This window comes from Gopherus flavomarginatus, chromosome 6, assembly GCF_025201925.1.
Source record: "Gopherus flavomarginatus isolate rGopFla2 chromosome 6, rGopFla2.mat.asm, whole genome shotgun sequence".
NCBI lineage: Eukaryota > Metazoa > Chordata > Testudines > Testudinidae > Gopherus > Gopherus flavomarginatus.
The window spans coordinates 31,732,409-31,755,230 of NC_066622.1; the positions used below are offsets into that span (position 1 = coordinate 31,732,409).

Here is a 22,822-nt window from a genome sequence, read left to right on the forward strand (position 1 = left end):
AAAGCACAGCTAGAGGAGAAAAGCCATGCACAGGCTGCAGGGCAAAGGCAGTGTACAAGTAGCAGGGATGGGCCATGCCTGGGCTGCAGAGTAAATGCAGTGCCAGTGCACAAATTGCAGGGATGGGCCATGCATAGGCTGCAAGGCACAGGCGGTGAACAAGTAGCAGGGATGGGCCATACACAGGCTGCAGGGCAGGGCTCACCTGTCTTTGTAGATGATGCTCCTTTCATACAGAGCCCTCTCTGCAAAACTTCACCAGTACCTTGTAGTCAACTGTGCCCCAGCCTTGTGCCCCAAGAAACCAAGCACCCTCTCTTGCTCTAGAAGCCTGGACATCAGCCTGTACTCTGCTCTGGGAATGCTTTGGGTGGCATGGGGCTCAAAGCAGCACCGGTCCACAACATGCGACCCTTGGGTGTGAGGGAGTTACTCTCCCGAGGAGGCTGCTAGAAGCCATAGTCCATGGACACCAAGGGGTACCCCACGGGAGGACTGGGGCTGGCCTACATTTCCCGGCATGTACCTCCCCATGTGGGGACAGTGCCCGCCGCGGCGGTTGCTGGGACTTGTAGTCCACGGGCGCCACAGTTTATTGAAATGTACCAGAGGGGAGTTCAAAGGGACTACATCTCCCGGCATGCCTCTCCGGTCGGCCTGCTCTCTGTTTTCCCCCTCCCGCCGGGCGTTGGCCCCGCCCATCTCATCCTGGCCCCGCGGGGCGCGGGGGTGGTGGTGGAGGCGGCTCCATGTTGATCCGTACGCAGTGGCGGCAGCAGCGAACAGTGTCAAGCTGGAGGCGGCCGGTAATGGGGCCCTCTCCCCCCGTCCGGGTAGCCTGGGGCCCCCTATGGCGAAGGGGGTATAAGGGTCTCCTATGGTGAGGGAGTCCCCCTTGGAGACGGCGGGCGGGGCTACGGCTTCCCCTCTGGAGCTGGGATTCCCTATGGAGGGGGCAGAGGGGTTCCCTACGGAGAGAGACGGGGATATGGGGTCCCCAGAGAGACGCGATCCCCTGTAGAGAAAGAGGATTCCTTATATAGAGAGAAAAATGAGGCCATGTGTTCTCTTATAGGGAGAGGACGTATGTGGTTCCCAGAGAGGAAAAAGGGGGGCTATAGGGTCCCCTATATGTAGAGAGAGGGACAAGTCACAGGGTCCCCCATAGAGAGAGGAGACCATAAGGTGCTTATGCAGTACTAGGGAGCTGACTAGAGCAGGCACCTCAGTATACAGAGCAGGAATTATATGTGTTTCTATAGTGTCCCCATGACCACCCTACATCAGGACCTGGGTATAGGTGACTGTACTTAGGTAGAGTTGTTTGAGGACTCTATGCCCTCTCCCTGGATGAAAGGCCCCCTTTATACGAGCACAGCTAGAGTCCTTGAAGCACTTTGCAGTCTATATAATGTATGTAACTGGGGCCTGATTCTGCAATGGAACATCGCGCCACTTGGTTCACATGGTCTGTTGGATACACCAATTGCTTGTGAATCAGGACACCTATGTTTGTTTCCCGGCTCTGTCACTGTCCTGCTGGCTGACTTTAGGCAAATCACTTCTCTCTGTGCCTTAGTTTCCCCATCTGTGAAATGGGGAGAATGCTGCTCTTTGTCCTCCCACCCCATTAGGGCAGGATTGTTCCCTGTAGCCTTATTTCCCCCACACCCTACTGAGGCAGGATCTTTCCCTACAGTCTTTGCCCCCACACCCAGGAGTCAGGAACGTAAAGGGATTAGAAGGGGGTGAGAAGGATGTGAGGTTATAATGTTTGACCCTCATTTGCCCAAGAAACATGACCTCTGGCTGATGATGGCTGTAAGTGAGGCTGAAAGTGCTTTGACTGCTAGCATAGGTGGGATAACGCCATGTAGAGACTCGGCCAAGGGCTGTGGTGGTACTGAAACTGCTTTCTTCCACTGTCACATTAGGATGGGACCATATATTTGGGTCCAAGGGCTCTAAACCATGCTGCTTCATGCCCACTAAGCATCTGGGGATCAAGTGACCCCATAACTGCTGGGTCTTTTCACCTTTCTCAGAATCCGCCTATCTGAGCCCTATAGCCTAATCCAGTGAGGAAGAAGGAATATAGAGGAAAGATAATCCAGAAGGTATGGTTCTAGGGAGACCTGGGTTCAAATCCCTGTTTGGCCACAAGTACCCTTGGGCAAGTCACTTAACTGCTCTGTGCCTCAGTTTCCCATCTATAAAATGGAAATAATAGCACTGTCCTGCGTCACAGGGTATGTGTGAAGATTATGAGATACCTAAGGTAATGAGGGCTCTGTAAGTACCATAGAGAGGTAGATAAATCTTTCTTTGAGATGGTGGCAGAGGCAAGTATGATGCAGGCAGGGACTGGGCAGTCTTTCCTTTCACCTAGCTGCGTTGATGTTCCTCAGTCCTGACACCCAGTCCCCCCGTGAGGTGATAGTTTACATCATACCTCCATCCATCTCCATGTCTGCCCCTGCCTACACCTCTCTATCATGTGTGCCAACTCCTATGCTGTCTTGAAGAACAGTTGAGGTGAGGCATGATTAGCTGCATGTGAAACATCAGGCTATTTTCCTAGCACTGCACTGGGAACTAGTAAATTATGTTGGATGGCGCAAAGAGCCCTTCTGCCATCCCCTGCTTAATGTGAACCAGGCCTGGATTTCCTGACTGAGGGCAGGGTGGGGAGTGCAGACTGAGTAGCTCTGTTTTCCATTCACTGGCACTGGAAAGAAACTACGTGCAAGTAATTTTTGGGTGTGCGTTTGTGGTGTTGCCTTTTTCCCTTTCACGGAAGTACGTATTTCAAGAGGAGATGGTGGGGGTGGAGGGGATCCAAGCCATAGCTTAACACTTAGTCATCTGTGCAGGCAGAGTTTTTGTAACTGCTTTTGAGTGAATTTAATCTTGAATGAAGCAAGCATTTGCAAGGGAAGCCTGGAGCAGAGCCCTCTCTATGCTGCAGTTTCCTTGCCCTGGTTAACTTCCAGTTAACCTGTGTTGAGTTGCTTTTTGACACCCTTGCATTGCAAATGTGTGGCCTTGCGAGTGTGTTGAGTAGGGAAATGTTGCCCTATGTTGTATTATGCAAGTGTTGTGTTGCTTTGCGGGGCCAAGGTGTGGCATGGCAAATGTGGTGGGTTGTGAACCTTTTGTGATGTGTTGCAGACACGTTGAGTGAGGTTGCTGTCAGACCCCATTGAACGGTGTTGCAGATGCAATGTGTTGTTGTGTTAAAGTGTCAAGAATGCTTTGTATCGCCAACACAATGTGTTGTGAATGCTTGGTCGGTGAGTTATTTGTACTGTGGTCATACTACAGGTCCCAGTCATGGATCAGGACCCCATTGTGCTTGACACGGTATAAAGCTGAACCCTGCCCCAACGAACTTCTAATCTAGGTATAAGATGAGACAACAGGTGATACAGACAGACAGGGGAGGAGCACAAGGAAATAATGAGATAATCCAAGTTGGCATGATAGGCTGTTGTCCCAGCCCACCAACATAATGGTAGTCAAGTGTTTTGTGAGCGTCATGGCAAAGGAGAGTTTGAGGAGGATAACGAGGTGGCTTTGTGGATGTTTGCACTGTATTGCAAGTGGTTTGTACTGCAAATGTATTGTGTCCCAAATCCTTTTTCTTGCAAACGCATTGCGCTAGTTTGCAACCAGCCTGCCTTGCTGACACCTTGAACTGCTTCTCTGGGGCTCAGACTGCCCCCTGCTGACTGAACACCTATGGCCCTGTGTACCCGGCATGTCTCCCTGAGCATGTCATATTATTGACACTGCTCAACTCTGGTTCCTCTGCTCAGGGGTCCTGGGCTTACATCATGGACCCTCCTAGCCCTGAGGCCCTGTCATTCCTTGCCCCTGTGACGTTTTCCTCTGCACTCTGCAAATTTGATTCCAGGCTTGTTGTCTGCAATACTGACCGGAGGATGGTGCCGGCATTGGGGTGTCAGGACTTTGCTGAGCCTCAGTAGGGTTGTTCCTGTTTTTTCCCCATTGCTGCTCAGCTGCTGACACTGGGTGAAACCTCCTAGAGAATGATTTGAAATATTGGCTTGTGTTTATATTGTCTTGGCATTATTTGTTTATCACACAGGAAAATGAGAAGGTCGCGCTTGAGAGAGTGAGGCATAATGCAGGGCCAGGATAAGCTTCCTCTTCACCCATGTCTGCCAGTGCTCCTCAGTCTGGACCTACAGCTTCCTGCTTCCCAGCCTTGGGTTCATCCTCTCCTCCCCACCACCAGCTCTGCCAATGTCCCATAATCCTGACCTACCGCTTTCCTGCTATCCTAGCCCTGGGGTGCCCTCAGTCCTGACCTGCAGCCCTGTGCTATCCCTGTTCTGCGCTCCCCATACAGCTCTGCTGATACCCCTCAGTTCTGACTTACAGCCAAGTCCTGTCCCACTGCTGGGCTCCCTACAGACAGAGCTGTCGGTGCCCCTCACTTCTGGGCTGCGAACTCACTGGAGAGTGTCAGTCACACTGAATCTATTCCTGCAGGTGGCTTTGGGACCTTCGTACTCACTTTGCTTGCTGCCTGAGTCACAGTTAAGCCCAGGTGCCCAGAGCTCTTGTGTATTAAATTAGTATGGCACTAATGGAGGCCACGTCTACACTACAGCATAAAATCGAAATTATTAAAACCGGTTTTATAAAACTGGTTTTATAAAATCGATTTTACATGTCCACACTAGGGCACATTAATTCGATGGTGTGTGTCCATGGTCCTAGGCTACCATCGATTTCCGGAGCGGTGCACTCTGGGTAGCTTAGTAAAAGAATGAGACCAATAACTTCGATTTCTGTCCACACTAATCCTAAATCGATATAGTAATATCGATTTTAGGGTTACTCCTCTCGTTGGGGAGGAGTACAGAAATCGATTTTAAGAGCCCTTAAAATCGATTTAAAGTGCCTTGTAGTGTGGACGGGTACAGCGTTAAATCAATTTAACGCTGTTTAAATCGATTTAACGCTGTAGTGTGGACCAGGCCGGAGTCAGAAAAAGAATGCTAATTGCTCTTTTACTGCTCTGGGTGGCATAGATAAAAACGAGCTGTGTGTGGTGTTGTTTACTATGTGCATTGGAGCAGATGCCTTGCCTGAGATTGGGGCCTCATTACAGTGTGTACATTATTAGTAGCATTATGGTAGTGCCTCAAGGCTCCAGTTGAGATTGGAAGGTCCCCATTGGGCTGGGCACTGCACATCCTCCTCCCCAACTGAGATTGGCAGGGCCCTGTCATGCGGGGGGGAGGGGAGGCATTGGGCATGTGCTGCACAGACACCCCGTGATCAAGATTTGGTGGGGGTGCATTGAGCTGGGCACTGCAGAGAGAGAGACAGCCAGAGATGGGCCCTGCTCACAAGATCTTGGATTCAGAGGTGCCTGCCTGACATTTCAGGACCCATTGGTTCAAAGGAGGAGCAGGAACTGTTGAGGCACTGTCTCCAGAATCTGGTTTGTGACTCTTTCCCAGTCACTGCTGTCCTTGAGAAGAGCCTGGCCTGGAATCCAACAGCTTTTGGGCTAGCCGGAGGTCAGAGTTTGGGTTCTCCAAACATCTGTGGATCCCAGCATGATGTCTGGGTCTTTCACTGGCCTTAATCATTGAGGCACTAGCTGGCCTAGGAGAGACTTGATCTGGGCAGAACCAGTTTCTCCTGCTAGCAAAATTTCAGGTTAGAAGGTTCCAGTTGGTTCCTAGATGATCCCTCACAGATCCTCTCCCTTCTGTCCCCAAGGAAAGAACACAGAGCAGCGGCATGTGCTGTAAATAAACAAAACCGTCCCAAAACAATCCACTCCACTACATGTGCAATTCTCCCTGCCCCCAGGGAGAGGACAAACCACATGTGACACGTCAGTCATGTGGGGCTTAATTCACAGATACTAGAGTGAGGAAGGCAGGGTAAGAACCTGTACAAAATAGAATGGAGGGGGGAGGAAAAGCAGCTGAGTATGGAGCCAGCCAGGGAGAAGAGACCATCCCATGCATAGGAACCCCTCTTCTTAACCATCATCTCCACTCTGCCCCAATATCCTGGTGAGATCCTGAACTGGACTAGCTGCTGATCAAAGCTCTCTTTTCTAAGTGGTGTAGCTAACAAGCAACCTTGTGATCAAAACATGGGGCAGCTGGGTGCTCATGCCTTAGGGCGAGCCATTTCCCATCTCTCTCTGCCTCTGTTGTTGAAAGAGGCTCATTCCATCCAAGGAAGGGGGGTTGGCATGGATGCCCGCAAAGTGCTTTGATGGTGAAGAGCCAAGGAAAGTGGAAAGTTTTATCCAGAGGCATAGATTGGGTGTTAGTCACTCATGGACAAGAGTCCCGGACTCCCCACTTCCTTTCTCCAAGACTTTTGCCCCTCAGATCTCTTTCCAGTCCAGTCCTAACCTATGGATAATCACCTGAACACAGGCTTCCAGTGCAGTGCTGTGGCCAAAAAGGCTAACGAGAATCTGGATATATAAACAGGGGAATCTTGTATAGGTGTAGGGAGGTTCTGTCTGTATTTGGCACTGGTGCGACTGCTGTTGGAATGCTGTGTCCAATTCTGGTACCCACAATTCAAGAAGGTTGTTGGTAAAATTGGTTCAGAGAAGAGCCACGAGAAAGATTAAAAGATCAGAAAAACATGGTTAGAGTGGTAGATTCAAGGACCTCAATCTGTTTCGTTTAAAGGGAAAGTTAAGGGGTGACTTAATCACAGTCTAAAAGTACCTGCATGGGAAACAGTGGTGTAGCCGTGTTGGTCCCAGGATATTAGAGAGATAAAGTGGGGAGTTAATTTCTTTTATTAGACCAATTTGTAGCTCTCTGTAGCAGGAAAGCTTCGCTCTCTCACCAGTGGAAGCTGGTCCAATAAAAGAGATTACCTCACCCACCTTATCTCTCTTCATGGGCAACTGAACTTTGATCATGGGCTCTTTAATCCAACAGACAAAGGTCTAAAAAGATCCACTGGCTGGAGGTTGAAATTGGGATTAGAAATAAGGTGCAAATTGACTAGTGAGGGAACTTGACCATTGGAACAACTTCCCAAGGGCTGTGGTGGATTCTCCATTGCTAGGAATGTTTAAATCAAGGCTGGATGTGTTTCTAACAAATTTGCTGTAGTTCAAACAGGAATTAATTCAGGGCCGGCCTATGTTATATAGGAAGTCAGGCTAGATGATCACAATAGGCCCTTATGGCCTTAGAATCTAGGAATGCACCTGGCCCCATCTGCTGCTCCTGCCCCTTCCCCCTCCCCTGCACGATGAGGCAGAGGGTCAGACCCTTGGCTGGCCCCAGTCAGAGGGTGAGTGGGCTGTGCTCGTTTACCCCAGCTGAGGAACCAGCCCAAGGCAGTTCTTTCATGGCAGCATTCCGCTTTCTGGCATATTTTATCAAATCACGCTAATTTCATTCAACTGGAAGTTCTTTGGGCCAGGGATTGTCTTTTAATTCAATGTTTGGACAGTGCCTGACCCCACGGGGTCCTGATCCATGTCAAGCTTGTGCCATCCAAAATAATACTTTGTGTAACTGCGGCACATTAGCGAGGTTCTCGTCAGCATCGTGGTAAAATCCCTCTCTGTGGAATTTGCTGCACGAGGCTGTGCTAAGATAACTGCCTCCCTGTGGCCCTGGCTCAGAGAGACTTTTAAGGCCAACAAAGAGCCACTGTGGTACAAAGCCTAAAAACAACACTCTTCCCCTCCCCCCTGCCCCAATGTTCATTCGTTATTATGCCCATTTTGCAGGTGGGGAATTGGAGGTGCAGAGGAAGGAAGTGACCTGCCCCAGGTCGCATGGGGAGTCAGCCACAGAGGCAGGAATAGAACCCGCATCTCCCGAGCCACCAGGGCCTTACCCTGAGCATGGGTTAGTGCTGGATTAGAAGTTACCTGTTCAATGCCATTGGGCTGGATGATCTGCACCCATGTTGGCCTAGCCCAGGCGTGAGCAGCCACACTGCAGCATCGTATCTGTGTTACTCTTCCTCACTTGTGCTGCACTTTCCTGTGTGTGTGACTAGGACTTCTGAGGACATAGCCCATAGTTCTTTGTGCTGCAGTATGATAAGCTGCTCTGTGATTCTTTCCCAGTGAATTGTGGGAGAACTTGTCTGTTCTAGGGACGCAGGGAATTGTGGGAATGCGTGGGAGGACTATCAGCGCTCCAGTGACTTTTTTCCAGCATCTTCATTGCAAAGTGGGCCGGTTACCAGCCTATGTGAAAGAAGAATCTGAGCTGTAATCCAGCCCGCAGCTGGGCTACTAAATTTGGGGGTGAGGGTTTTGTATGTGGATGGGAGTGGGTTAGGATAACACCCAGGTAAAGAGCCCAGCAGTGAAGACATACTCTGACAGAGTACAACCCTAGCAAGGAAGCACCAACCTCTACCTGCGTGAGCCAATTACTCTGGCAGAAAGTCTCCCAGACTGGCACATGTTCCTTGGGCTGCGGGGTGGGTATTCACGGCACTGACTGGTGGCCAGGCCACTCCCTGAATTAATCCTGCCCCTGCAGCCCCAATGAGTTCAGGGGTGTGACTGGCAACAGGGTGCCTCTCGGTACAGACTGCAGCAAAATATAACCCGGCCCCATCCTGCTCTTCAAATATTTCTGGTTCCAAGGCTTCCCTGTCCCAAGAAAGGAGCGGATCCAAGCTTACTCTCCCCAGTTGGGAGTGTCTTGGGACATCTCTCCCTTGGCTGTGTCCTGCCCTTTTGTGTTGTGGGTTGCCCTGAAGATTGGGAGGGGGAGAAGGGAGGAGTTGTCATCTCTGGTGCAGTGTTGACATTTAGTATTGTAACCTCAGCGCTCATGAGCTCCTGGTGTGGGGGTGGTGAGGAAGAGCAGCCAGGCTTGCGATGGGAGCTCTGGCCCTTGGGTTTGATCATCCAAGCTGCTGAGTGCCCCCCCCGCCCCCCAAGTAGCAGGATTGGGACTCAGGTTGCATGTAGCCAGGTAGTTCAGTTTTCCCTGAACAGCTTGATATGGAGGGCACAGGCCGCAGTTTAGGAGAGAGGGGCCCTGTAGCCACACAAGTGCGTCTCTTCAGACACTCCCAGACTTTGGGAATGGGAGAGATTCACAATCCCTTCTGGCGTGAGAGTTGAACTAAGCCCTCCAGGTCTGCGTTTGGGAAAGAAAAACAAGAAGCTTTTCACCCTTACCCCACCCTTGGTGCTTGGAGGAGTTCTGGTGTGTAGGTCAGCCCAGGGCTGTGGTCCTTTGCTGTACAGAGAGGAATATAGGAATAGTCATACTGGATCAGGCCCATGGACCCGTCTATCCTGGTATTCCATCTCTGAGCAGCATGAAATGCTTCAGTGAAAAGTGCAAAAAAAACCCCGAAGGAGCCGGATGTGGGATAATCTAAACCCTTGCTAGGAAGATTGTTACCAAGCCCCACCTCCCCTAGGGCATTTCCTATGAAGCCCCCCAAGCAATGTATTTATGCCCACAGGTGGGGACACCATGGGGCGAGGGAAGCCTGGGCCAGTGCAGATCGTCTTGGTGCACAAAGAAGCCCACTCCTTTGAGCTGGACGAGAAGGCGCTGAGCCGGGTGCTGCTGCAGGAGTCTATCCGGGACATGGATGTGGTGGTGGTATCGGTAGCTGGGGCCTTCCGGAAAGGGAAATCTTTCCTGCTGGACTTCATGCTGCGTTACATGTACACTCAGGTAAGCTCTGTTCCCATGATGCCCTGCTGCTGCAGTACATGTACACTTGGATGAGGCACTGCCCCTTCCCGCAGTGCTTTGCCTCCAGCTGACCCAGCCTTGCTCTCAGCTGAGAATCCACCCCTCTTGCTTGTTCTGCAGAAGGAAGGTGGTGCATCCAGCTGGCTGGGGCAAGAGGATGAGCCCCTGCTGGGGTTTTCATGGCGTGGAGGCTCAGACCCCGAAACCACTGGAATCCAGATCTGGAGTGAGGTGTTCACCGTGGAAAAGCGAGATGGGAAAAAGGTAAGGGTGGGGGATGGAGGTGGGAAGTAGGGTGATCAGATGTCCCGATTTTATAGGGACAGTACCAATATTTTGGGCTTTGTCTTATATAGGCACCTATTACCCCCCCACCCTCTGTCCCGATTTTTCATACTTGTCTGGTCAGCCTAGTGGGGAGTGTGTCTGGTCGGGTGGAGGCATGGAGTGGGGGGAGCATGTGTAGGGGGATGTGGCACCTTTGTGAGTATGAGTCACAGATGTGGCTGCACCCCCAGGTTTGCAGCATTATGGAAGAGAGTGCACAGTTCCTGGCAGTCAGCCAGCCTCTGATCTGCAGCCAGACCTCTCCTCTGCCTGCTTGGCTTTGGCCCCCTGCCATTTGCTGCAGGCCAGTGCAGCTACCCACTGAATCTGCAGGGCGGTGCAACCTGGGCCAGGATGGCATCGGGTCATTGACTGGATCCATGCCCCATGCTAGGGGGAGGGCTAGCGTTACTGGCTGCTGGTGTGCGCCAGGGGTATCAGTCTGGGTGATCCCCTCTTGATGCCAAGCCTGGTGACCTGTGGAAGGGGCAGGCCATACTGATGGTGCCCCACATGCCCTTGGATGCCATCTCCTGACTCGGGAGGAGAGCATTATCCCCACATAATGAGCTGGAGCTGGGCACTCCCTGGGTTCCAGCATGGGCATGTGTCAGTGCGCTTTCTCTGGTCTCATCTGGCCCACACTCTTCCATCCCAATCTGTGTCCCTCTCCCCCAGGTGGCAGTGGTTCTGATGGACACCCAGGGCGCCTTCGACAGCCAGTCAACCGTCAAGGACTGTGCCACCATCTTTGCGCTCAGCACCATGACCAGCTCCATCCAGGTGGGCCCGGCAGAGGGTAATGCCCTGGGGTTAGACAAGGGGAACCATTCCTAGGCTGGAGGTGCCTGGCATGTGGCCCTGCTGGCAGGGACTGTGTCTTGGTGTCATCAGGGCATGGGGCTGGGCACAAGGGCTGCCATCTCCCAGCCCTTAGGGGAACTGTGCAGATGGTCACCTCATGGCTCGGGACCTTAAGCAGTGCAGTGGGGGTTCTGAGCAGGGTGTGTGACTAGGAGATCTCTGCTCCCACTGTGAATAGAGTGGGTGGCGTCCCACTTTGCTCTGGGTTGGTGAGCCCCAGTGGGAACTTGCTGAGATTTCAGGGTGAGAGTTTGGGAGCCAGGAGCTTTAACCAAACACAATGCACTTGGCTGGGTGATGCGGGAATAGCCTTAGGGGTGGGGGTGGGGGCCTCGCTTACAAGAAGAGGTCAAAAAAGTGACATGGAGATGGCTGGGAAGGGGAAGATGTGGACACAGTGCTAGGGTACCAGCAACATGACTGGGGAGCTCAGTGGCACCATCCCCATCTGATTGTCTGGCAGGGATGGCAGTGGAGGTTTGAATCTCAGCTCTGCGGCTTCCTTGGTGGATTCTTGACATTAACAGCATCTTCCTTTCTTGCAGATCTATAACCTGTCCCAGAACATCCAGGAGGATGACCTGCAGCAGCTGCAGGTAACAGGGGAGGGGCCTTGTAACATGAAGATGTGGCATGGACGTTAAACCCAGAACTGAGGGCTAGGGGAGCTTCCCCAGACGGCGGAGGTGATCCAGAAACAGTTCTTTGAGCTGCAGCACCTGACTGGGTTTGGTAGGCCTGGCTGGGGTGTAGGCGAGGCAGGGCTCTTACCTGGCCTGGAGTTGCTAGGTACATGGTGCCTGGCACTGGCTGCATCTCCGTCTGGAGCGCCAGTAGGGTAATGCCAGTTCCAAGCTGGCTGACTGGGTGAGCAGGGTAAGATCTGTCTCTGCAGCTATGGGATGCTGTGTCCAAAACGGCCACTTCAATCCATGATGTATAAACAGGGGAGCAGTGAGTTGGAGCAGGGAGGGGATATTTTACCACTGAATATGTCATTGTTGAGACCAATACTGGAGCAGTGTGTGCAGTTCTGGAGTGCACTTTTTTAAAAATTGGAGAGGTTGCAGAAAAGAGCCAGAGAAATGATCAGAGGGCTGGAGAAATGCCTGACAGTGAGAGACCTAAGAAGCTCAATCTGTTTAGGTTCTCAAAAAGAAAATCAAGAGGTGACTTGATCACGGTGTACAAGTAACTTCACGGGGAGAAAATCCCAGATACTAAATGGCTCTTTAACCTAGTGGGGAAAGGCGGAACAGGAACTGATGGCTGGAAGTTAAAGCCAGGCACATTCACATTAGAAATAAGGCACCAGTGTTTCACTGTGGGGGCGATTTTCCTTCGGAACAAACTCCCAAGAAAAGTGGTGATGTCTCCAAATCCAGACTGGAGGCCTTTCAGGAAGATGCTTTAGCCCAGTGGTTACCAACCGGTCGATCGCGATCTCCAGTGGTGCAGCAGGGCGGCTGCTAAGGCCCTGAATGGGGCTGGGGGCAGGGGTCTCGGCGCAGTGCTCCTGCCTGCAAGCACCACCCCTGCAGCGTCCATTGGCTGGGAACGGGGAACTGTGGCCAATGGGGGCGGGGGGGAGTCTACAGAGAGGGACAGTGCATGGAGTCATGTGCCCCCAATCCCCCTCCCAGGGGCCACAGGGGTGCATTGGCCCCTTCCAGGAGCAGCGTGGGCCACAGGGCCAGGGGAGGCACGAAGCCTGCTTTAGCCTGCCCACAGTAAGTGCCACCTGGTGGAAGGCTGTACCCCCAGCCCTGAGCCCCCTGCCAGAGCCAGCACCCCAAATCCCCTCCTGCACCCCAACACTCTGCCCCAGCCCAGAACCCCTTCCTGCCCCAGGCTCAGGCCGGAGCCCCCTTCCACACTGTAAACCCCTCAGTCCCAGCCCAGAGCCCGCACCCCCACCCGAACCCTAACCCCCTGCCCCAGCCCAGTGAAAGTGAGTGAGGGTGGGGGAGAGCTAGCGACGTGAGGGAGAGAGGAGGGGATGGTGTGAGCAGGGCAGGGCTTTGGGGAAGGGGCGGGGCCTCGGGGAAGGGGCAGGGTAGATCCTGGATTTCCCTTAAATTCAGAAAGTGATCTTGGGGGTAAAAAGGTTGGAGACCACTGCTTTAGCCAAATCCAAGTTTCTGGGCTCAGTACTGGGGGGAATGGTGACATTATCTGGCCTATGTTATACAGAAGGTCAGACTAGATGATCTAATGGTTTCTTCTGGCCTTAAAATCTATGACTCTGTGTTGGCCCATGATGGCTGTTATGGGATGATGACCCATGATATGTGTGTGTGCATGTGGCTTTGTATGTCTGACGGGTCCCCAGTGATCACCTTCCCTGCCCATTTCAGCTGTGACAGCCTTGTCTTGTCCTTAACCACTGGTCTCTCTGCTTCTTCAGCTCTTCACAGAGTACGGGCGCCTAGCCATGGACGAGATTTTCCTCAAACCGTTCCAGGTACGCCCTGCAGCCCACCCTGTCCCGGCTCAGCATGCCCTGCCCTGAGGGGTGAATGAGCACACAGGCCTGTGGAGGGAACTGGGTTAGGCCAGGGTTCCAGGTATCCAGACGTACCTGGAGTGCAGGTATTCAGGGCTTTCGCTCCTTGGCAGAGGTTTTTGATTGTAACCCACAATCCAGCAGGGCACTGGATTGGAGCATGACTGCTTTAGCCTGCTTGTTGTGTTATAGAGCTGTCTGGGTTTAAGCATGAGTCTCTGCTCCCTGAGTAGGTGCAGCTGCAGATTGGGCACTAGAGGGGCCCAGTTACTCGTGTCTGAGGCTCTCTTGTCTGTAGTCCTCCGTGGTCTCTTCTCCCCAGGGAGTGTCACATCCCTCCTCTCCCAGGCTGTGGAAATTCACATGGGTTCCTGCTTCTGGTGAGGAGCCTTCTTCATCCAGTCTCAGGCTGAGCAGCTGGAGAAAATACAAGGCTAGACCTACCTTCCATCTGCTCTAACATCTGGCTGTTCCCCCTTTCCCGCAGCTGTCTATCTTTATCAGCTATATCTGATTAGCGAACAGGACTGGCTGTAGGCCCTGGGCCTGTTACAGAGGGGTTGGTAGTGCTAAGCAACCTCAAAGCCCCAGTGGCTCCAGTCCTCTCTAGCAGGTGTCTGTGGAATGAATTTGAGGGGTCTCAGCCCACTTCCAGTCACAAACAGCTGATGGAGCATGGAGATTGAATTCCCGTCTCCCCCTAGGGGGACACGACTGGGAAAGGGGTGGGGAAGCTGTATCTTGATTTAGGCTTCCCAGCGAATAAGCACATACATGAATCCCATTCTCCCCAGTTCTGTGGCCTCCCCCTCCCAACCCCTCTTTGGGGCAAAGCCCTATGGGCTATCTAGGTATCCATCCCTGCTGTGAATCAGTTCTGCCCCCTATAGAGGGACCAGGAGGTGGTGCCCCTGCTGTCACCCAGTTCTATCACTGTTGGCCAGTACATTCCCAAGCCAGTGGCACAGAGCAAGTGAGTCCCCTAAGCCCATGGCTGACCCCTCATGACCTGCCTTCCCATCTCTCTCAGACCCTGATGTTTCTGGTCCGGGACTGGAGCTTCCCTTACGAGTACCCCTATGGCCTGGAGGGGGGAAGGAACTTCCTGGAGAAGCGGCTGGAGGTAAGGACTGGCTGGGACAGCCACATCAGCTGCAAATCCTTAAAGGGAGTTGGTGTTTGGTCTGAGTGGGCGAGCACGCTGGGGGCATCACTCAGTTGAGGGCCATTTGCAGCCCAGAGCTTTGAGCGTGTGATGTAACTCACCTGCCCTCCAGCAGGTGGGGCCTGGCCTTCTGCCCTGAGACCGGCTTGTCCCATGGGCCTGTCTCAAACCATGCCCCCCTGGGGTCCTTGACTCTGTTGAGTCCATCCCTTCAAATGTTGCTCCTGCTTTATCCCTTGGCTTTTGGGCCTTGGCACCTTGCTTGTGGGCCCTGCAGGATGGCTGAGAGCTGAAGTCAGCAGGGTTGCATGGGGGGAGGGGCAGGGCAGGATAAAACTGTGCCAAGTTTAGCCCTTGATTCCTGTGGACTGATCCCCTGCCCCCCAGGCTTCCATCTTCACAGCAGAGTGATTCAGCAGCACCCGTTTGGGAAGCTATTAGTGGCTGCATCAGAGGGGATGTTCTCCTGCACACCTCAGCCTTGGCATTGATCCAGGCTGTCCAGCAAGGCAGGGCAGGATCTTTTAGTCTAGCTCGTAATCCCCCGGGCAGCCCTTGCTGGCAACAGGGTGGGAGGACTCCTTCCCCTAGTACAAGGGTGTGGCTAGCTGGGGTGACCATCTAGGTGTCTGGTTGGTGAGTCTTGCCCACATGCTCAGGGTTTAGCTGATCGCCATATTTGGGGTCAGGAAGGAATTTTCCTCCAGGGCAGAATGGCAGCGGCCCTGGAGTTTTTTTTGCCTTCCTCTGCAGTGTGGGGCATGGGTCACTTGCTAGAGGATTCTCTGCACCTTGAAGTCTTTAAACCATGATTTGAGGACTTCAATAGCTCAGATATCGGTTAGGGACTTGTTATAGGAGGGTGTGTGTGAGATTCTGTGGCCTGCGTTGTACAAGAGGTCAGACTAGATGATCATAGTGGTCCCTTTTGACCTTAAAGTCTATGAGTCTATGTCGGTCTGCCGGTAGGTGAAGACCCATCAGCATGAGGAGATCCAGAACGTCCGCAGGCACATCCACTCCTGTTTCACCAACGTCAACTGCTTCCTCCTACCACATCCAGGGCTCAAGGTGGCCACTAGCCCCGGCTTTGATGGGCGACTAAAAGGTAGGCCATGCGCAGAATTGACTCTGCTCCCACTGCAATCCAGAATGGATAATGCAGTTCCCCTTGCATGGACCCAGTGTTGCCAGTTCCTAACCAGGGCACTGCAGGGATTGACAGGACTTAGGCCACAACCACTGAGAGCTGGAGCCCCGCCTCCAGGATCTGCAGGCTCAGCTCTGGGGAATCTGCATGTACTTAAATATGATCCCTTGAAGAGTGGTTTATAAAGGGGCCTCATCATCTTAAAATTCCCCTATCTGCCTGCAAAAAATGTGCTCTGCTCAGGTTACAAGCTGAGCTGGGTAGAGAATGGATTTACCATTGGCTCTTCTGAAAAAACGGGAAAAAACACACCTTCTGAAAGTTCAAAAAGTAAAAAAAAAAAAAAAAAAATCATTTAGGGTCGATCATTTTGATTTTTGTGCTGCCCCCTTCTTAAAATTTTAAAATATCAAATGAAAAGTAATTTTGAAGTGAATTTTTTTTTTTTTTTTTTTTTTTTTTTTTGGTCTTTAACAACTTGCCACAATGGACACACATTTATCAGCTGTTTCTATCAACTTAGATCTGCCTTTTTCGCTGAAAGAAGTTGGGTCAGAAAATGTTGCCTAGCCCTAGTTAAAAATAGCGATTATATTGAATTATGATCACGCCTAGGAGCCCTAGTCATGGGCTAGGACCCGTGGTGCCAGGCTCTGTGCAAACAACAAAAACTTGGTCCCTGCCCAAACAGCTTACAGTCTAAGGATAAGGCAAGAGACAGCAGCCAGATGGGGGAGCACAAGGAAACCATTAGGCAGCCCCTGGCAGCATGATGGGCAGTGATCTTAGTGCAGTAGTGACCTAACTGATGTCAAGGTTTTTGTAGGCCTCCTATCAGAGGAGAATTTTGAGAAGGAATTTGAAGGTGGACAATGAGGTAGCTTTGAGGGTGTTTATGGGGAGACCCTCACTAGTGTGACGGGCAGCATGGGAGAAAGCACAAGTGGACTTTTCTGAAAATGTAACAAGTGGGCAATGCAGGTTGGACTCAAGCCCCTGCGCAGGCTCCCTGTAAGTCACTTAGCTACTCTGTGCCTCAGTTTTCCCATCCGTCCAGTGGGAATAAGAGCGCTGCCCTGTTTCACAGCACTGTTGTGAGGATAAATCATCACAGATTGGGAGATTAGCTCAGATATTAGTGATGGGGGCCAGAGAATTGCCTAAAAGATCTGAGCTCAGACTAGGTTTCATCTCACCCAATTTCCTTTAATTGATGGGGTGTTTTAGCTTCTGTCCTGTCTGTTAGGGAGCTGAGCATGGTTCAGCACTGCTGGAGTTAGCCACCAGCCTGGGAGACTGGGGTTCGAGTCCCAGCTCTTCCACAGACTCTTTGTGATCTCGGGGCGAGTCACATCCCCTCTCTGCACCATCTGGGCAGTGAGGCTGTTTCACAGGGGGCTTTGTAGGAGAAATTCAGGCATTCTAGTGCTCTGATGCAAGTGTATATATATGCTAGTTTCTTGACGTGTCTCATTCCTTCCTGCCTGAGCCAGACATTGCTGCCGAGTTCAAGGAGCAACTCCAGCAGCTTATCCCAATTGTTCTGGACCCTCGCCAGCTGTTGGAGAAGGAGATCAATGGTTCCAAGGTCACCTGCCGAGGCCTACTGGAATATTTCAAGGTGGGCAGAATCCAGGATGAATGTGAAAATGTTGCTGTTCTGGTGCATTGCCTTTTCCGAGCCAGCAGGTGGCAGCAACACTAAAGCCTCTGGCTGGCAGCCTTTGCAAACAGCTGCTTGGGAGTCAGGATTTCCATTCTGCAGGGAATTCCAACATTGGGGCTTTTTTTTTTTTTTTTTTCCTGCAAATTGGGACAAAAAGCCAAAATTTGCAGCGAACTGAAAATTCTGACAAATTTTAATTGGAGACCCTGGAAGCGTTTTGCTAAGGTAAAACATTTCCTTTTTACTTGATCATTTGGATTCTTTTCATTTAGACTTTTACAGTTAATATTTTAATATAACATCATCTCATGTTTATTGTAATTAGCATTATATATTATGTGTACAATATATTTTACATTTTATTAACATACATAACTATCCTTTACATATAGTAAATATTTCAACATAATGTAATTATGTATAACATATATATTAAATATAATATATGTTACATCAAATTAAAACATATATAATATCAGTATAGAATGTATACAAATACACTATTAAAATGTGTGCCTTAATATAAAAGTCCAAACAAAATGCTCAAGTAAAAATTAAACGTGTTTGTTCTATTGCATCGAAATGAGCAGTGACATGATTAGTTTTGACAACTTCCTGTCAAACTCGATTGAAATCACCGCTCTCCTGTGAAATGTTTTTGATTGGACGAAACTGCTTTTTTCAATGGAAGACTGTTTCGTTGCAAAATCGGTGACCAGCTGTGGTTATAAACCTTTCTCGCTTCGAGAAGCGAGAAGAGTTGGGAGAAACTTCCCCCTGGGGACTGGTTACCCTGTCACTGCAGGGATCCTGGCAAGCTTCTGGTGCTGCCCCTATCAGAGACAGGATCCCAGAGTGGATGGGCCAGTGGTCTGATCCGGGCTGGCTCTGTTCCTGTGATGAAGGTTCCCGGGGAAGTGACTAAGAGATGAATGGGCACTGGCCTGTGGTTTCCTGTTGTGAGATAGATGAGGTTGGAGCACTTACCTAGGATTGGGGAGACTCGGGTTCAAGACCCTGCTCCACCACAAATGTTCCAGGCGACCTTGAGCAATTCACTTAGAGTCTCTGTGCCTTGTGTTCACCGTGTGTAAAATGAGAATAGCACTGCCCTGCCTAACGGGGGTATAAATAAATACATTAAAGATTGTGATGGGAGCTGAAGAAGTGCCTAGCCTAGATCTCCTAGCTCTATACCTTGCTTTCATTGCTGTCACTCTCTCCCTCCCAGGCGTATATCAAGATCTACCAAGGAGAGGACCTGCCCCACCCCAAATCCATGCTCCAGGTGAGTTTGGTTGGTTAGGGCTAGCCAGAGCCAGGGGGAGGGGGCAGTGAGTGGACCCCGAATCCTCTTCTGACTCTGGCCATTGGGTAGGAATGGCAGTGAGTGCTTTCCTGGACAAGCTGAGCAGCATGCCCTGAAGATCAGCTGCCTTCCCCTGTCTCTTAAGGCTCCAGGGTCTGCGTCCCTCTGGAGGGCTGGAAGTGACTCCCATACAGAATGTGAGCACTCCTAACCCCTGCTGGCCCAGAGGCATCTTTCCCAGGGCAGGCAGCATAAATCTAGCCCTGCTTGCTCCTAGTGTCAGTTCTCGGCTGGAAGATGCATCCTACTTATCAGCCCATGCTGTGGGTCAAAACTACCTGCTGGGTGCCAGAGGGTGCTGTGGGGGAGACAAAAGGGGGAAAGGGTTAAGCCTGGCTGCTACTGCAATCCAATTCCCTAGTGACAGCAGATGGAACTGCACCCTGCAGCTCTGTGTCAGCCCCAGTGCCTCCCAGAGGCAGCAGGCAGTACTGCACTGTGCATGGCTGCAGCAGCTCCAGCACTCCATAGGCATCAGGCGGTACTGCACTGTGCACCGCAGTAGTGATGCTCATGGCAGTGCGGATCATGGCTTGCTTTTGCCTTCTCTCTGCAGGCCACCGCCGAAGCCAATAACTTAGCAGCTGTGGCCTCTGCCAAGGACATGTATTACAACAAGATGGAGCAGGTGCGTGAGTCATGGGGCATGGCGTCCATTGGGCAGCCAAGATCAGTGTCCACATGATCAAACCGTGTATTCCGCTTCCCCCACATGCTGGATGTCGGGTCCCGCCTGAGCCCCCGGCGGGCCTGCTTATTATCAGCAGGACTTGTAAAGATATTGTTAGAGGCTAGAAAGAGAACCCCAGAGTCCTGACTCCATGGTCCTCTACTGTAATGCACAAGACCCCACTCCTGTCGTAAAGCTGGGGATAGAACCCAGTTGTCCTGACTCCATCCCCCTGGTCCCTGCCATTGCAGGGGAGCTTGAGGGAGGGTGGGGGCGGGGGTCACACTGCAGTCGGGGATATTCTGAACTCTTATAGATTCCATTTGGGCACAGAGATGCAACCTCCCATATGATGCTCCCTTCCCCCCCAGATGTGCGGGGGCGATAAACCCTACATCTCCCCAGAGACCTTGGAGGAGAAGCACCAGCAGCACCGTGCGTCGGCCCTGGAGCACTTCCAGAAGATCAAGAAGATGGGGGGGAAGGAGTTCAGCCAGCGCTACGAGGTGGAGCTGGAGAAGGAGATAGGCGAGCTCTTTGAGCACTTTGCCAAGCACAACAAGAGCAAGAATATCTTCAGCACCTTCCGCACGCCGGCCGTCATCTTCAGCGCCATCGTGGCCCTCTACTTGGGCTCGGGCCTCACCGGCTTCCTGGGGCTGGATGTGGCTGCCCAGCTCTGCAACTGTGTGGTAGGGCTGCTGCTGATCGCCCTGCTGGCCTGGGGCTACATCCGTTACTCAGGCCAGTACCGGGACCTGGGTGTGGTCATCGACACTACCGCCGACTTCGTCTTGGAGCAGGTGGGCAGTACTGGGGATAGGGGGCACTGGGTAGGCATGGCAAGGGGACATGAGATGGGGGACATGGGTTGGGGCGGGGGATGCCTGGGATGAGGCAGACTAGGCCTCGTTGGCATGGATGGTGTGGGAGAGGGGGTAGTAGCTATTTAAAGGGAAGGTGGAATTGGCGAGCCAGGGGACTGGCTGGTCCTTAGGGACTCATAAGACTCAGCCCCACTGATAATGTGGAGACAGTGCTGAGGTACTGCAGGGTGCAGTACTGCCTGCTGCCCTGGTGGGGCTGGGCTGGAGTTGGAGATCCCTGCAGAGACCTTTCCAGCACTGGGAACGTGGCCCCTTTGACCTCCCCCAGAGCTGGTGATCTAGGAATTTGGCTCACACATGCAGCAGCTGTTTCACCCATTAGCCTAGGTGCTACGGTGCGTATTGGGACTTTCCAACAACCCCCACCAACCAGTCTCTCTCCTGCACCTTTTCTCCAGGCCACTTCCCGCATGGGCAACACCACCAGGGCCGCTGTAGCTGACACATCGGGTGCAAGGGCTCCGCCTGACAAGAAAACCCAGTGAAGCTTTCGTGCCAAGGCTGAGTTGGGGCTTTGCAAAGTCCGGTGCTCCTGCTGCAGCTGCTGCTGGCTGAGAGTGACTCCAGGCCCGCAGATCTCGACTCCTCTCTTCTTTCATTCCTGTTCCTTCCCCCCTTCTTCTTCTTTTTTTTTTTTTTTGCACTTTTTTTTTTTAAAGACCAACTGCAGCTTTAAGCTCCTACCTGTGCCAGCCAGTGCCTTGTCACCGGGATGGGGCATCCTCCCCACCGGACTCACATTCCTGCTCCTGGGAGCGGCCCCTGGACTGGAGACCACATCTGAATCCCAGCTCCTTAATGGTTATTTCTCATTGCATGGGATCGGCTCCCCTTCAGCAGGGGGCGCGGGCAGATGCTGTTGTACAATGCCAGGCTCCCCCCTCACTTCTTGCTCCGACCTGGGAGGTGCAGATGCTTTGGTGTCTTCCCTCCAGCCCAGCGAAAGGGATGGGTCCTCAAGGCCTGAGCAGAGTAACTGTTGCTGTTCCTCATTTCCCCTCCCTGCCCCTTGTGCCTTGGTAGAACTGAACCGTGTCGTTGGGTCTCATGGAGAAGAGGGGAACCTCTCTCGACCAGCTGCTGCCTTGGGTGTGGTGGGAATGGTACCAAAAAGTGCAGACACCCCCGCCACCCTTTCCCGTGCCAGAGAGAGCCTTCAGCCCACAGCATGCTGCCCAGCCCTAGCTAACATTGACCAAGGGCCAGTGAGCCCCATGGCATGATTCTGGCGCTGTGCTGCCAGCCAGCCTGGGCTCCCTAGGCAGGGCCAACACTGCTTCTAGAAGTGCGACCCACCCGTGGGCCCCTGCCTGCATTTAGAGAGACTCCTAGCCTGTGTCTCTGGCATGGACCAACGTGGTCTATTCAATCTCCAGCCACACTTTCCCCCGTCCAGGGTTAACACCCCTCACCACCACTGCTGCTTTCAGCTTTGGGGCAAAACAGGGCTCTTTGCTCATGGGAGATATGCCCAGGGGCTCCTTTGTGCTGACAAACCCAGTCCTAACTGGCAGTTGTGTGCTGTGGCTCAGTCCTGTGTGGGGTACCAGTTAAAATGCAGTCCTGCCCACATGGGGGGATGCCCCACTTAGCGCCACGTGGGAGCTCCCTTTGCTAACATCTCTTGCTGAGTGACCAATTGTCTTAGCCCTTTTGAGTAGGGAGCTTTTGCCATTGGGGCATTACACTGGAAAATCCTTAGCCTCTTATTGGATTGTCTGGTTTCCCCTTGCTAGGACCTCCAACACCATTTGTCAGCCAAGCAGGTCGTTGGCCTCCCCTCTCCACTGGTATCTGGCTGGGGTCAGTTTGGCAGTGTCAGGATCTGTGATCCGAACCAGGGGACCAGATGCCACCCATTCCCTGCCCAGTCTGACCCCAGCCCCTCCACCCACCCCAACACTGAAGCACTCACACATTCCCGCTCATGTAAAGCACAAGAATAAAGCTCATTCCATTTCGTGATCACTGTGCCTTTTTTCGGGGGGGGGCGAGGGAGAGGGGTACAGCCTTACCCTGGGAGGCTGAACGCTGGCTAACCTCCCTTGCCTCCCAAGCCTTGTTCTGCTGGAGATTTCCTTGGCTCATCAAAATCCTCACCAGTGTCCTGCCTTCATTCGGTGGGCCTGGATTGGTGTTGCAGGCATCTGTTTGCGAGGAATGTAGAACTGCCCTAGCTCCTTTTGAAATCCCCCAGCCCAGGAGCCATCTATGCTTCAGGCCACATTAATGTTGCCCATTTCAAGCCTACTATCTGCCACCTTCTCCCTCTCTAGCCATTCCCTGGTGCCTCAGGCTGGTTCTAGCCGAGTGTCCCTCTGAAGATGACCTAACTGGCCCCCTGTGAAAGCCATTGGGCGCCTGCATTTCAATGCTCAAGAGAAGAGGTGAGTACATGGGGGGAGAAGGGGGGTGAAATCTGCAAAGGCCTGGAAGAAGGTTGGAGTGAAACTTAGCTAAGAGAGACCAACAGCCATCAAGATTCTTTTGGGGTGAATG

General features: G+C 52.3%; 1 protein-coding gene across 2 annotated transcripts; it reads left to right on the plus strand.

The window, feature by feature from the left end:
- Positions 1-708: 708 nt before the first annotated feature.
- ATL3 (atlastin GTPase 3) lies at positions 709-22,288 on the plus strand. 2 transcript variants are annotated; one of them, XM_050960806.1, is made up of 13 exons: positions 709-806; positions 9,481-9,698; positions 9,840-9,983; positions 10,725-10,829; positions 11,456-11,506; positions 13,318-13,374; positions 14,447-14,539; positions 15,551-15,689; positions 17,225-17,352; positions 18,629-18,685; positions 19,323-19,394; positions 19,808-20,239; positions 20,722-22,288. In XM_050960806.1, the coding sequence occupies exons 2-13, from the start codon at positions 9,492-9,494 to the stop codon at positions 20,806-20,808; spliced, it is 1,572 nt and encodes a 523-aa protein (XP_050816763.1). In that variant the 5' UTR covers positions 709-806; positions 9,481-9,491; the 3' UTR covers positions 20,809-22,288. The 2 variants fall into 2 exon arrangements, with proteins under 2 accessions (XP_050816763.1, XP_050816762.1); XM_050960805.1 differs by lacking the exon at positions 709-806 and adding an exon at positions 811-880.
- The last annotated feature ends 534 nt before the right edge of the window (positions 22,289-22,822 follow it).